At 46.0% G+C, this 14,552-nt stretch overlaps 1 protein-coding gene across 2 annotated transcripts in view; it reads right to left on the bottom strand.

The window, feature by feature from the left end:
* Nucleotides 1-14,552, bottom strand: part of EFCAB14 (EF-hand calcium binding domain 14) — a 306,235-nt gene that overhangs the window by 120,256 nt on the left and 171,427 nt on the right. For both annotated transcript variants that reach the window (XM_069642256.1, XM_069642257.1), the window contains exon 6: nt 13,261-13,356. In XM_069642256.1, the coding sequence (XP_069498357.1) occupies nt 13,261-13,356 (96 nt within the window). The remainder of the gene's footprint in view (nt 1-13,260; nt 13,357-14,552) is intronic.

Here is a 14,552-nt window from a genome sequence, read left to right as displayed (position 1 = left end):
CTCCAGAGGCACATTCCCACTTATCCAAGTCCCCTCACCAAAGTGCAAGTCTGCAGAACGGAAGAAGATCGACCAGGCCAAAATAGTCCTTTGTTGGAGCTGCAAAAAAGGGGCAAAACTCAGACCGAGGTGGGAGATCGAAGAAATCCTTGCGGAGGGTCCTTTCTCGCAACGGCTGCTGTGACATCCCAGTCAGAATCCTTCCTTTCGTCACCAGGCTGAGGAATCAGGAGACCGGGTCCATCACTGCTGCACAGGAAAGAATCCAGCTGCATTTGCTTTATGTAACCAAAGGTACTGTGGGGCTCAAGGTATAATTTACCTCAAGCAGAAGAGTTGTTGCACTGTGACTGGAGTGTGTTACAAAAGGTTTTGGGTGTTCACCCTTACCTCTGATCAAGGCTTAGCAGCTTGTGTCCTATTGGGGGAGTCCTTTGCAGGTTCCCTATAACTTGTGTTATCTACAAAAGCATTTTTATTTAAGTGACTAAAAGGTATCCAGATGATCTTTGCCTTTTCTGCTACTGCACAAGACATTTGCTCCGCATCTACACTGACTGATGAACTCTTGGATAGTTTGGGATTGGACTGCCAAAGCATTAGAAGCCCTGAAAAGTGTTGCTGTGAAATACACCACTGCTAATAGTGTTGAATAACCCTCTTTCTCCTTCCATCAGACTTTGTCTGTGTGACTCTATACATTAATGAAACTGAAAAGAAAATGACCCTAATGACGGTTCTACCATATATAACATTATCATAACATTATCATAACATTAATGAAACTGTAACAAATGCAGTAGCACGGCATTACAAGTAATACGGTAGAACCGTCATTAGGGTCATTTTCTTTAACAATTGTAAGCGCGAGCAACTTCTATTGAAGCAGGCTGTTGTATTGACAGGGTTCAGTGTACTTACCTACAGCTCACATCCCCTCGTTAAATCAGCCTGGCCGGTCTGCCATTCTACCAAATCCTTTGGTTAGTACAGAGTTGGAGACCTGTATACCAAGGGATAGTTTTATAGTTTTTTACCACCCAGGGGACTTTAGGAAAAGTCCCCTAACAGTTAACATCCGAGGCGGATATGAACGAAGAGGCTCAAATGGGGCTCCCATTATGAAAGGTAATACTAAATTAATATCCCAAACCGGGACTTTGAATGGTACCGGTGGGAGGTCCCAATCCTGATACCTTAACCTCTCAAAAACCAAGTGTCAAGATTCTGAGTTCTGATTTCTGGGTGAAGAAGATGGCCTCCCTCTTGCGAGTAGGTCTGCTCTCTGGGGAAAAAGGATTGGGCCAGATGGACATGTCCAGATGTTCTGGGTTCCACGTCCTCCTGGCCCAATCGGGATTATGGATTTCCAGTACTTCCTCAACGTTAGTCCCAATCCACAAACTGGTTTTGGTTTGTACGAGTGGTATGCGTGAATGTTCTCACCAGTGGTCCTGATTGGACTACTGCTGGGGTGGGTGCGTTTGGGCTAGTCCTGCTATTGGTTAGTGAGGGCAGCAGCTCGTACCTGGCTTTTAGGATAAGAAGAGGACCCCTGCACCCTTTCTTCAGAGATCCTGTAGAAATCTGAAGGAGCCAAGTATCTTATTCAGCTGCAAGACCCGCAAAGAAACCAGAGACCTGACTGAAGGAGGCCTGGCGACCAAGTTCTGCTGCTGTCCTGGAGGAGCCCCGTCTTGCTTGTGATCTTTAGAAGTCCCGTGAAGGACCTGCTGCCCTTAAGAGTGGAGGGACCCTACATTCCGACGTCTGCTCTGCTCCCTGCCAAAGGAAGCCTTTGGAAGTGCCCTGGAACCACCCTGTGGCTGACCAGCTTTGATTTTGGGCTACCGCGCGCAGCATCACCGGTTCGAGTTCCGACCTGGAACTTGGGGGATCCTCAACTGGCACTACGAGACTGGCCTCCAAGTAATTTTGGCGTCCTAGCATCGAGGGGACTGAGTTCAGTCCTGAGAGGGGCCCTGCATCAAGTTTATTTATTAATTTGTGTAGCGCGCTTAGCCCATGGGCATCAAGGCGCTGGAGCAAGGTACAAACATTTGCTTAGATAGTCGAAAGCACTTAATGTGGATACATAAACTTGTTATAGGTACAGAAGGTGAAATTTTGGCAATGCAGTTGGTTGGGTGATAGAACAGTGGTGGATGGGCTCAGATAGATGTGCAGCCTCTAGGTTGCAGGTCTGAGGTAAAGAGCCAGGTTTTCAGGAAAACCCAATATGAATGTTCTGCTCTTAGAGACGGTGGCAGAGTATTCCAGTTCTGTGCCTTAAAGACTGGGAAACTACGACCTCCTGATGTTTGCAATTTCAATCTTGGGACACAGAGGCGATGTGTGTAGGCTGAGCATGTAGTTCTGGACGACTGCGAGAGGTTAAATTTGCTGGATAGATATCTCGATGCAGTGTTGGCGATACATGTGTGTGATGGCCAGTGTTTTGAAAAGTATTCGTTCATAGATGGTCAGCCAGTGCACCTTCTGTCTGGCAGAAGAGCTAGTCTTTTTTTGGTAAGTTCAGGGCAGCTCGAAGTGCGTTATTCTGTATGATCTGCAGCTTGATGTTGCGGGCACTGGTACATGCAAATGGGGAGTTGCAATAATCAAGTCTAGAGCAGATAGGAGCTCTAGCAACGGTGGTGCAACTGATCTCGGAAAGGAAGGGCCTTCATGGTATAAGCTGCTGAAGATGCAATAGCGTTTACCTGTTTTGACAAAGACAGATTTGAGTCAAGGAATATCCCAAGGGTTTTGACTTGCTGTGAAACTATGAGGCGGAAGCGATGATGAATAATGTGTAGGGTTTGTGAGCCAGCTGGGAGTAGCTCAGTCTTTTCGTCATTTAGACACAGCGAGTGACTTGCCATGAACGCTTGGATGGTTTGGTAAATGGCTGCCAGTAATTTGAAGTACAGTTATAGTCTCTTGAAATGGGTATAAGGATGTGGGTGTCATCTGCATAGTTTGTGTATAAGATAACCTTAGTGTCAGGAAGAGCGAAGAGAGGTATTGTGGCAATATTGTACAGTGTGGGTGAGACGCAAGAACCCTGTGCTATGCCGCACGTGACAGTGGCCGAAGGGTGGTTGGGGGGGGGGGGGTAAACGGATGCCGAGGCACGAAGGGAAAATACTCAACGATCTATTGGTGATGAATGAGATCCACTCAATTGATTTTGAAGAGAAGTGTGCTGCTGATGACAGATGTTGACAGAGGATTTGTTAATCAACCAAACTGAACGCAGATGAAAGGTCTAGTAGGAGAAGGAGGGCAAGTTTACCTTTGTCATTTATTTCATCCAGTTGATTCTTTAGGTCGAGGAGGGCAGACGCCATCCCAAGTCACAGCTGGAAACCAGTTTGTTGGTCTCCAAGTAGGATTGGATTTGTATATAGGCAGCTCTGTCCAATATTTTGAATTGCACAGTGGTAATGGGGTGGTAGTTCATTGGTTTATTAGGGTCGTTTTTTTTTACAAGGTACGACCAAAGGATCTTTAAGGTTGGCTGGAACTGAGATGGATGCAAAAGAGGAGTTGATGAGCGAAGTGATGAATGGAGCAAGTGCTTCAGCAGTCTTTGATTACAGTGGCAGGGCAGATGTCCCTTTGGTATTTACGGGGTTTGAGATATTTTATGATTTTGATTAGCTCAGTTTCTGAGATAGGCTTGAAATTATAGGTGATAATGTGTTGGGGAGTAGAGGTTTCAGGCTCTGGCGAGGTCTCGGGTAGAGACAAATCTTTTGGAGGCATGCAATTTTGTCAAGTATGGCATTTTGTATGTTAGTGCACCATAGGGCATCTTTGCTGCAGTTGTCAGAAAGGGGAATTGGAGACTAACTCTATAAGTATAGCAAATGACATTAACAGAGTATCCCGAGAACTTCTGGGAGTGCCAGCCAAAAACAGGGTGCCCGTGGAAGAGGGGGAACCACGAGGGAAGAATCTAATGTTTGAGAAACCTAATGACAGACGCATCAAGGCACTCCGCACATTTAAGAAGCTGAATCTGCCTTCACCAATGCAGCCTTGAGGGGGGACACTGAGGAATCCAACCTAGGGGCCATCTTGGAATCGCTCTGGCACCTCTTTGGGGGATCTCTGTGCAGCCCTGGGCGGGAAGGTGCCAGAACCTGAGGATTGACGTGCTTTCCCCGCCACCGTGGGAGGCCTGTGGCCTGAGGCGAGGCGAACGACGTCCGATGCATAGGATTGGGGCCAAGAGGGAGGCTCGGGAAGGGTGGAGCGTAGTAGAGGAGCATATAAAGTGAACACATTTTTGAGAGACTAGCAATGGAATGATACACGTTTTTCATGTAAGCCTGATGGAGGAGGGAAGTCCGATGGTCTGGACCAACAATGTTGGTTTATTTATTTATGGTATACAATTCATCGGCGGCTCAAACGCGATCAAAAAGGGGGCTGGGTTGGGGGGGGTGGGAGTTCTCATTTGAGTGTTTGTTTTGGGTGGCGGTGCCTTTTTTCAAGAACCATGCAACAGAGGTTTTTCCACCAAATATGGGGCTGAAACTCATGAGCCAGGTGACATGGCATACTTGGATCCACTGGGTCTGCGGTGCAAGCGTAGAATTAGTAGAATCCTTAATGGCTGACCAGACCAGTGAATTAATTATAGGCTCATTGAATGTTAGAGACCTCAAATCCCCATCTAAAAGATCTCTAACGACCTGAGAATTCAATCGTTTGAAACTGGATGTGATGTTCCTTCAAGAGACCCACTGGAGAAAGGGGTAGATACCAGCCATGAAAGCGAGGGCCATCAAGAAAATCTACCAGGCCTCATGCAAGAGCAAAAAGAGGGGTGGCGGTAGGGATTTCTAATAAGCTGGGTTTTACAGAATCTGCCACCCTCAGAGACACAGAGGGTCGCTACATAATTTTCATGGGGCAGACAAAAGAGCAGGTGGTCTCTCTAGTTTCAATGTATTGTCGAATTGAGGGACAGTCCCTGTTCTGGGAGAAGGTAGAGGGGCACCTGATCGTAGGGGGTGACTAACCTGTTCCTTGACCCGGCATCAGATAGGAAAGGGATGACATCCTCAGGGGGATCCCATGCTCGGCGCAAGCTGGCCTGCCACTTTGCCCACATTAATCTGCAAGCTGGGGATAGTAGATGCTTCAACCCGAGAAGGGGTGACAGACCCGCCTCACACCATCCATTTCAAGGGCCACGACACCTACTCGAGAATAGATGATATCCTCCTGGACTCGCTCCTGATACATAAAGTGTCTGAAACAGTAGAACCAATATCCTGGTCGGACCACGATCTGGTCAGCGCAAAATTGGGCGAGTGGTCTCCAGAGCAGTGAAGGGGGAGATGGACGTGCAATAACTTTCCGCTAAAAGACAAAGGCACAGGGCTTATTGAAATCGATTAATGAACATTTCCAGTTCAAAAGCAATGGGGAGGTCAAATTGACTTCAGTATGGGAGGCTTTCAAGAGTATGATACAAGGGGAGTTGACCCAGCTGGGGGCCCACAGGAAAAGGGAGCGAGAAAAGGAGGAGTTAGACCTGAGGAGAAAGATTGAGGCACTCAAACCGAAGGGGACACTAAAATCACAAATACCACCAGACAGACTTGCAAAAGTACAAAAAATATAGAGCACAGTCGAGGGACATTCTCCTGCACCAAACAGAAAAAAGCAGAAGTATATGTAGAAAGTGGAACGCGAGGATAAAATACTAGCGTGGAAACTGCGGGCTCACAAACTAAGAGTAGGGTCTATCCACCTATTGCCTTTAGAAAGGGTAAACAATGATCAACAAATAGTGGAGGAGTTTCGTAGATATTATGAGACCCTTTATACATCAGAATATTCAGGGGATGGAACCCAGATAGATGAATTCCTTAATGCTCTCCAGACACCTTGCGTCTCCCCAGAGCAGGCGGCGATCTTAGACACCCCATTTACAGCGAACAAAATTAGTGCGTCAATGGCGTAAATGAAAATCGGGTACAACCCCAGGGGAAGACTGGTTCTCATTACGCTTCTTTAAGATGTTTCACTCCACCCTAGCCCCCTTCCTAGCAAGACTTTAACCAGACACTGGAAACAGGTGTCCTGCTATACTCCCTATTAAAAGCACTGATAGTGGTCCTCTCCAAAGAGGGTAGGGGGATCCAACACATTGCTAGTCTTACAGACCCATTTCTCTGCTAAACGCAGATGCAAAACATTTTGCAAAAATAATAAGCATCAGACTAGGGTCAGTCATGCCCTCATTAGTCCATGGAGACCAGGTTGGAAAACAATTGACCTTACGCACCTAGCCCAGGATCAGAAACTGGAGGGCGTCCTGGTCTCCCATGACTGTGAAAAGGCCTTTGACAGATTAGAGTAGAGTAACATGAGAAAGGTACTCGAGAAATGTCTGTAGATGGATTAGAGCCCTTTACACCAACCCTTTGGCGAAGGTCCTAGTTAACGGCATTACATCCGCCCCCTTCTCTGAACCAGGGGGAACGAGACAGGGCTGTCCGTTCTCTCCACGCCCTTACTATAGAACCTCTGGCGATAGTGATTAGGAACAATCCGGGGATCGTTGGAAAATGAGGCGTGGAGCGGTTGAGTTTAAACTGTCACCCTTTGCTGACGACATCCTATGCTGACGACATCCTATGAAACCTCACTGATGCTCAGCTCTCCCTTCCCTCTCTCCTGGACCAGATTCTCTCCTTTGGGTCTTTTTCAGGACTCAAGATTAATAACTCAAAATCAAGTGTAATGCCTTTAAAGATTTAACACACCGGCACGGTTGGGCAAGATTGTATGCAGTACCCACAGGGTGCACTACAGCAACCCTGACCTCCAGGCAGTAGTAACCCAACCTTTGGTATAAGTCTGTACTACACAGGTTGGTAGTATGGAGGAGTAGCCAGGCTTATCTCAAGAGGGGTCAATGTGAGCTGCAGAGTTTCATAGTGTCAATTATCCTAGCAAACACTTACACACAGGGTTTCTTGATAAAACAATTATTAATTTACCAGTCAGTTAATATAAGCCTTCTTCAGAAGTGAGCACTGTAAAACACAACACAAATATACTTCAAAATGATACTCTAAGTTCAGAATCAGTAAATACTTATTTTGGAGGGAATACAGCAGAGACCTACACCCACGGGTGACTTCAATTGCTAGGGTGCGGTTGACAATGTATTACTGTTGGCATTCGGAATTAGTTATGAGCAAGCAAAAAGGAAATTATTAGAGCAAACGAGATAGCACAAATATTTCTTAAGCAGGCAAATACTTTCAGATTCCCCAATAAGAGTCATTCAGTTAAAACAGGCTAAACCAAAGTCAGTAGGCAAGAGTCTATATGCTGAAGCACTTCTTTGAAGTTGGGTAGAAAAGTATTTGCACAATGTTTCAGAAGTCTTTGAAGAAAAAGATTAATCAATGTAGGGCCACAAGCTGTTTAGACTTGTGAGTAGTAAAAGATGCAAGCAACTCTACAACAAGAGGCAAGTTCTCTTAGACTTTGTACAGTACCTTTAAAATTAACAAAAGATGCAGCTGATGACTTTGGTTCCTGTGCAGCTCTGCAGATCTCACTGTTCCTGGGCCTCAGTCGTGGGGACAAGAGGGAGGACTTTGGGGGACTCCTCCACTGCACTAGGACGGTCAAAACTTGCTAGCAGCAAACTTCACTCTCAGTGGCTGTTCAGTGTTTCAGCTCCTCGTGTCTACCGCAAACAGCAACAACGTGGTTTCTGGCTGTCGAGATGGACTTTCCTTGCTTCTGGGGTCCCACACTGTTGAGGGGACTTAGGCTCGGTCAGTCCTGCTTCCTGGGAGTCCGAAGGATCTTCCTGGAGCTCTTGGCAAACTTAAAAGCAACTCACAAACTGGTGTTCCTCTCCCTGGCTCTACGGTTTCCAGCAGCAAATCTGGAAATTCAACCAGCTCCGATGGATGATGTCCAGGTGGCTTACTTTGGAGTTGATTGGTCCCACCAACTCACGGGGAGAAGTCGCCCTTGCAGGGGCTTCTCGGTCAATGCAAATTTGGCATTTCGGCACTGCAGCAGGGCTTCACGGGCAAACCAACGGTCCAGGAGTTGCAGCAGGCGTCCTCTTAAAGTTTTTCTTTGGTTTCTTCATCCAGTGGTCGACTCTGCCTTCCAAGCGAAAAGACTCGCCTTTTATACTGTTCTCTCCCTTTCATTCCAGCCTAACTGTCAGTCACCCAGCAGGGTGGCTGTCCTTGCTGGACAGTCAGCCGGCCAATCACAGAGTGCATTTGGGTCTCCTAGGAGACTAATCACAGGGAGTTTCGGGCACCTCCCTCCCTTCTTGCCTACCCCCGACACCCTGGAGCCAAAGGCGGGATTCACTCGTGAAGCCGCCAAAGACAAAACTAACAAAGGGACCCAAACCTGGTTTGGCGCGCAGAGTAAATCTCAAGAAGGACCTTTCCACAAAGAAATGGTGAAAAAAGACAACAAGGGTCATTTTGACAAAAAAGGCACCCTTGGGTGCTTTACTGCAGCTGCGAACGCAGCCCGCAGTAAATGCTCACCACGGTAAAGGATAACATAAAACATTACATGAGAAATTAGACAAAAGTGGATACTAGGTAACCCCTCCAGCACCCTATTGTAAGATAGCGTGTGCTGGGTCTAGAAAGTTACAAATGTAAGGAAAGTCAATTTCACTTTACTGCTCTGGTAAACAGTAGTTTATCCCAGAGAAGGCATTTAAACCTTGGGTGAATCGAAGAGACTTCCCTGTGTCACTGCACTAAAGGTGCAGTGTGCCACAATGTAAAAGATGATGCCTATGGAGTTTGTGGATTCTGACAAACAAAAGAAACCGAGTTCAGAAATCACATTAAAAAACATGAGTGGGAAAAAGGGTCTCACTCTCTCCAGGTTAAAAAAATCAAGTCCAAAAAATCCACCAAAGTTGCTGGGGGGTCACTGAGGTAGAGGGAATTGGCACATTTCTTAGAATTCTCCCCAACAGGCACTGACCTAGGGAACTCAGGGAGGGGTGAAGCTAGAGTAAACAAATCACGTTTTTGGGGGCGACTCTCCCAAAAGACGTCTCGCCTGGTAGAAACCAACTTCACCCCGGCCATAGCCAAGCTGGGTGCAGATTTGTCGCCCTGCCCCCCCCCCCGATCCTTTCATGGTACGGCACGATGACCTCCATCAAAATGTCGTTCCTACCACGCCTGCTATATCTTTTCACGGCCATCCTCACGCCCCTCCCTGATTCATTCTTTGTGAAGCTCAACTCGATCTCCCTTTTCATATGGTAGGGGAGAAGATACCAAGAGGGTGCGAGTTAGGATACCCCGAGAGAGGGGACCAAGAGTCGGGAGACCCCACAAGCAGATGAGTAAAGACACCCTGGAGCGAGATGAAAGAAACAAGAGAGAAATGCTCCGAGTGAGTGTGAAGCCCTGGAGGGGTACAGAAACACTGAGTGGTGTAAACAAATGGAAAATGGTACCCCAAGGTGTCAGAAGAGACAAATACCTCAGGTGAGATTTTATTTGGAACATTTAGCCATTACAGTAGCAATTCTATATCGATGGGAGAAAACTTGGAACAGAAGCAGCAGTCAAGCATCTTTTAGTTATTAAACCCTTTGGATGTGTGTTTGTTTTGCTATAAATGTGCTAGACTGGTATAGGATTTGGATTTAGGACTATGTTTTGATTCATCCTTAAACCTTTGAGTTTTAAAATAGCATTTTGAGTTAATTTTTATTATTTTAGTTTGTTATTTTCTTTGAAGCTGGCCTAATTGTAAGTGAAGATAATAAAAATCCTTGTATATGTCGTCCTAAAGTCAGAGGCCTACTTCTGGTTCGCCAAAGTGCCCTTGTGTGCAGTTGGAAAGCTGGCTTTAGCCAGCCCAGCAGTTTAGGGTACTTCCAGGGCAAAACCCTAACCCTGTTCCAGTTCTGCTAGTCTCTTCATGCTCGATTACCTGTTGGAGGAGTTTGACGCAGAAAAGTGGATTATACAGTTGTCAGACCGGGTGGCAATATTGGTTGAACATTTGTCCCACTACCTTCACTTTAGTTTGGCTATTGGTCTGCTTAACATGCTTCCTGGGCTGTCATAGTCACCCTCCTGTTCCTCCATGTAGGATGGGCTAGGAAGTCCATGCTGGAACAGTCCCTGGGCTGTTTTACTACCTTGGCAATGAGCCTTTGAGTAGAAAGCTGCCACCATCCAGAAGGGTATCGGGACACCACGCCTCTGATGTTATTTTAAGCCATCCTGGGTGGTCTCCACCTTTTCTTTTGTCACAGGCCATGTTCTGCTTTCTGGCCATTTTTATACTGCTAGCCGCCAGAATCTACTTCGACCTGTTCTGGGTTGCTTGGGCAGGCGATGGTCTGGAGTTCACATCCCTGGTTGACTGTCTGCAACCCCAATTTCAGAGGTAGACTTGCCCTCACCAAGTTGTTTTACAGCCCTGGACCAGGATTTTCGGGAACTGTCACCATTGAGTGCCTAACTCTGGGTCCTGGGATGGTGAGTCTCTTAATACTTACGCACAGGGGCCACAGTCATCAATGGGCTCTGCAGGCACCCTTCAACCACATCTGGCCATTGTCTTAAATCATTGTACAGAACTGTGTTTTCCTTTTCTTTCTTACTGGGCTTCTGTGTATCGAACGTAGCATATGATCTCTTCTTTAGGGACACCACTTGTGTCCCAAGGGGTAGGTTGCTGCCTTCTCTGCACTTGTGTGGTAGGACTGGGACTTAACCTGGCTTTTCACCAGAACAGCAAGCCTGCCTACATACATTGGATCATTGTTTTGTATGGGGCTGTGACAAAATGAAGTGCATATTCAGTCCCCCTCCCCACTTCTACAAACCAACAGTGGTCCCAGAGTACAGGGAAAGCTCAGATACACCACCTTTGCATTTGTGGCAATGTAGGTCGAATGAGGACTATGCTCTCAGAAGGGGTAGGAATGTGAGACAGTTGTAACCCCAAACAGTAATAGTACAACAAAACAATGCAATACGAAACGTTAAACTTATTGGTCTATGTGCACCACATACTTTTGAAATCATGAGAATGTTTGTCAACAACTAAGTATTTTATTTAGATATATATAGGAAGAACACATATTCCAAAGATGCTTGAAACATCAATTTAAGATAATATAAATTCAAAAAGCCACCATAGTTTTGAACAACATGTACCACTGCGTTATCAATTGCATGTTTTATACAAAACAGTGCCTGGTCATAGAAATTGCCATATTTCATCACAAATGCCGAAAATTGGTCTATTTAGCATACAATCACTTTTTTATGGTGTTGCAATGTAAATGCATCAATAACAAAAGGCTTCATTTGAACCCTAAAGTTACTTAGTTCCAGTTGCGTAGTTATGTGCGAAACCTAATAAAACTTGATTTTCAAAAAAAAAAAAATGTTCTCTCAAAAGCAAAGTATTCTAATAAATTGTAGTTCTATGTGTCGTTGAACCCCAATTCATAATCAGTTTCAATCAATTAAGAAGTTAAGTTAAATTCTAATTTAAAAGTTGCAAGTAAGTAAAATGTTTAGTTAAAAAAGGTGGTCGAGTGTCAGGTAGACCCCAGAACGATTGTAACCTTAAAGACCACTGTCCTTATGCCTGGAAGAACACAGTTGGGTTGTCCACCCCAATGTGTCTCAGAGAGCTCAGGAGTCTGCTTTAACACATCAAGCACCCAGGTGAGTATCTAGGAGCGGGACAGTTCCTTTTCATGTAGAAAGGCAACAATATCTCCAGCGAGTCCCCAGGTGAGGCGGCAGCAGCAGCTCCTGATCGGATTCTTGGCCTGGAGTCTGAAGGACCTTTTGGCGGGATCAGACGGTCAGTTTCTCTGGTGGGGACGCCCAGCAGGCGGATCTTCAATGATACTGGCTCGTTGGGACTCTACACAGGCGGTCGTTAATCAATGGTTGTCACAAGGCAGGCTTCTCTGTTTCTCTGTCCCCGACGTGGAAGGGGCGACATCTCAGAGCGGGAAATGAGTCACTGTAGGTTCAGCAGGATGCCTCCGAAGTTCTAGCCAAAACAATGCTTCAGGAGATTATACACATCAAATTGGTCCAGGTCCCAGGGTATTGGGGAATTGCAGCCCAGGACTGTCGCAACTCTTTGAGGGATGGCTCAAAATGCTGGTTGTCTTAAGACTGCTAAGGCCCACCAGTTCAGGAGAGGAAGTCATCAGTTCTGGATGTTCCCTGTTGATCAGAAAAGGAGGTTGGAGCAGCAGCGGTCATTCAGCAGTCACTGGAGGTGGCTGCATACGTCGTCCTTCCTCGGATTCTTCGTTCCTTGGGTCGACTTTCGTTCTGCTCCAGGACCCATGCCTTTAAGCAGAAATCCATCCAATCAGCAGTCATGCCACATTCAAACTTTGGGTGGTGGCTGTCCCAAGCCTCCCAGTCAGAACTGGATTCAAGCAGACACACAAGAGGACAAAGACTTGCTGAGTCTTGGTGTACTCCCAGCTTCTGGTCCTCCCAGTCAAGCTGGTGCCCTCAAACAACTTCCCAATGGGAGACCAGCAAAGACAAGAGTGAGTGGTTCCTCCCCCATCCAGCATGGCAGAAGGCGGCTCAAGAAAGCACAAGTCATCAACACCTCAGGGTGGATCCTAGTAAAAGGTTTGAAGGAAACAAACGGGAGGCTTTTGGGTCTCCAAGTATTATGCTGGACTGTCGCCAAAAGGACTCAAACGTGTCGCCTTGCAACAGGACATTCTTCTTTGTAAATGCCATAGGGCAGGGGCAATTTCCAGCTTGCTAATAAGCATTGTCAGCATCCTAAACGAAAGACTGACTTAGATATACTCTAGACAAATCACAAAGGGTCAGAAGCCACAAATTCAAGAAATTTACTCTGAAAATCCAGATAGGAAGAGGGGGGTTAGAGACCGGCCACAATCTACAGTGCTAAAAGGAATAGGACACTGAGAAAAACCCACTACAGTGTAAACAAGCACACAACCATGCTTCTGCAAAGGATCTATGGGCAAAGCCAAGCGCAGAGCCTGTGTGGCAGGACTTCTCAAATCTGTATTTTTGTTGTGCAAAATATTTCCACCAATGCCTCTGGAAACATTTTGGCTGTGATCACAAAATCAGAGGTATGGACGAAACATGTCATCAGTATCTACATACGTTAATGGCCATCATTTAAATAGACATTTACAGTTCTAACAATCTGAAGATGCTTACAGACCTGCTTTAAACTTTCACCACCAAGGCTAGTTTCACTGGTTGAAGATGGCAGATTCAGCTGAACATCTCCCTTGTTTTCTTTCGGAATATGGCTAGTCTGAAAAGCAATACATTATTATAATTGCAGTACAGCTCATTAAAAAAGCATGAAAAGAAAATCAATGAGCAAGATGAAACAACTTTTAAAAAGAATAACTAAATAAAATCCCACAATATGAAAAACTGAATCAAATGTTCCCCTGGCCAGACACCACTGAATTGTAATTTGTCATGGACTGTTAGCTGGAACACTTGGACGTCTTGGTAATTACAAGTTACTCACTGTGGGACTAACATTCAAAGGCTTGTGCATAAGGTGTGCAGGGGTTCCTTCCTAAACCAAAGCAAACAAGTCCAAGCTTTCCTTGGATGCTTCACCAAGTAGCAACAGTGGTTGAGCACTCAAGATCCAACTCTTAGGAAGTGATTAAACACTCTGGCAATGGCATACAAAAAAGAGTGCCATACAATAGTCGCTGCGTACTGTATTTGAAAACTGTTATTGCAAAGGATATTGGTATTACAGAAACTGCTCTAAATTTAGGTAGGATAGGGGAAGCCTTCAATTTCCACTTTAGATTCATTTTGGGGCAAAGGATGGGTGGATGAAGCCTTTTTGTCTACGGTCATTGTTATTGAGCAGGAAGGAACAAGTTACTCACCTGTAACTGTTGTTCTCCAGCATGGGTCTGGCATGGATTCACATGCTCATGAATATTCCCCGTCGCCAGGCTGGGAATCCTCGGTAAAGAAAAAACCAGTATCAGTTTCGTTTCTGATCTGTCTTTCGTAGTAGTATCCAATCACTGGTCTCTGCGTCATACTGACCACAGCCAATGACTGCCCTCTACCTAAGCACCGCCTCTGGCAGCCATCTTCAGATTTGGAAGCACGTTAAGTGGCAGTATGACCAAGTGAAGAGCCGCAGAGGGCTAGGCGGGAGGGTTTGCATGTGAATCCATGCCAGACCCATGCTGGAGAACAACAGTTACAGGTAAGTAACTTGTTCCTTCTCCAGCATGGGGTCTGGCATGGATTCACATGCTCATGAATAAAGAATACATAGCAGTACACACATGCACAACCACGGGAGGTGGCAAAGGCTCAACATTAAGCATTACATCAAACTCAACATTAAGCATCTTACCTTCTCACCAGGCTCACCTCAGGCGAACAGGTTGCGCAGCACTGCTTGGCCGACCCTGGACTTCTCCCTGGAATCCCGATCGACGCAGTAGAATTTCGTGAAGGTGT

The sequence above is a fragment of the Ambystoma mexicanum genome, chromosome 1q (assembly GCF_040938575.1).
Source record: "Ambystoma mexicanum isolate Mex_15411 chromosome 1q, UKY_AmexF1_1, whole genome shotgun sequence".
Lineage (NCBI taxonomy): Eukaryota > Metazoa > Chordata > Amphibia > Caudata > Ambystomatidae > Ambystoma > Ambystoma mexicanum.
This window is presented reverse-complemented; position numbering and strand designations above follow the sequence as displayed.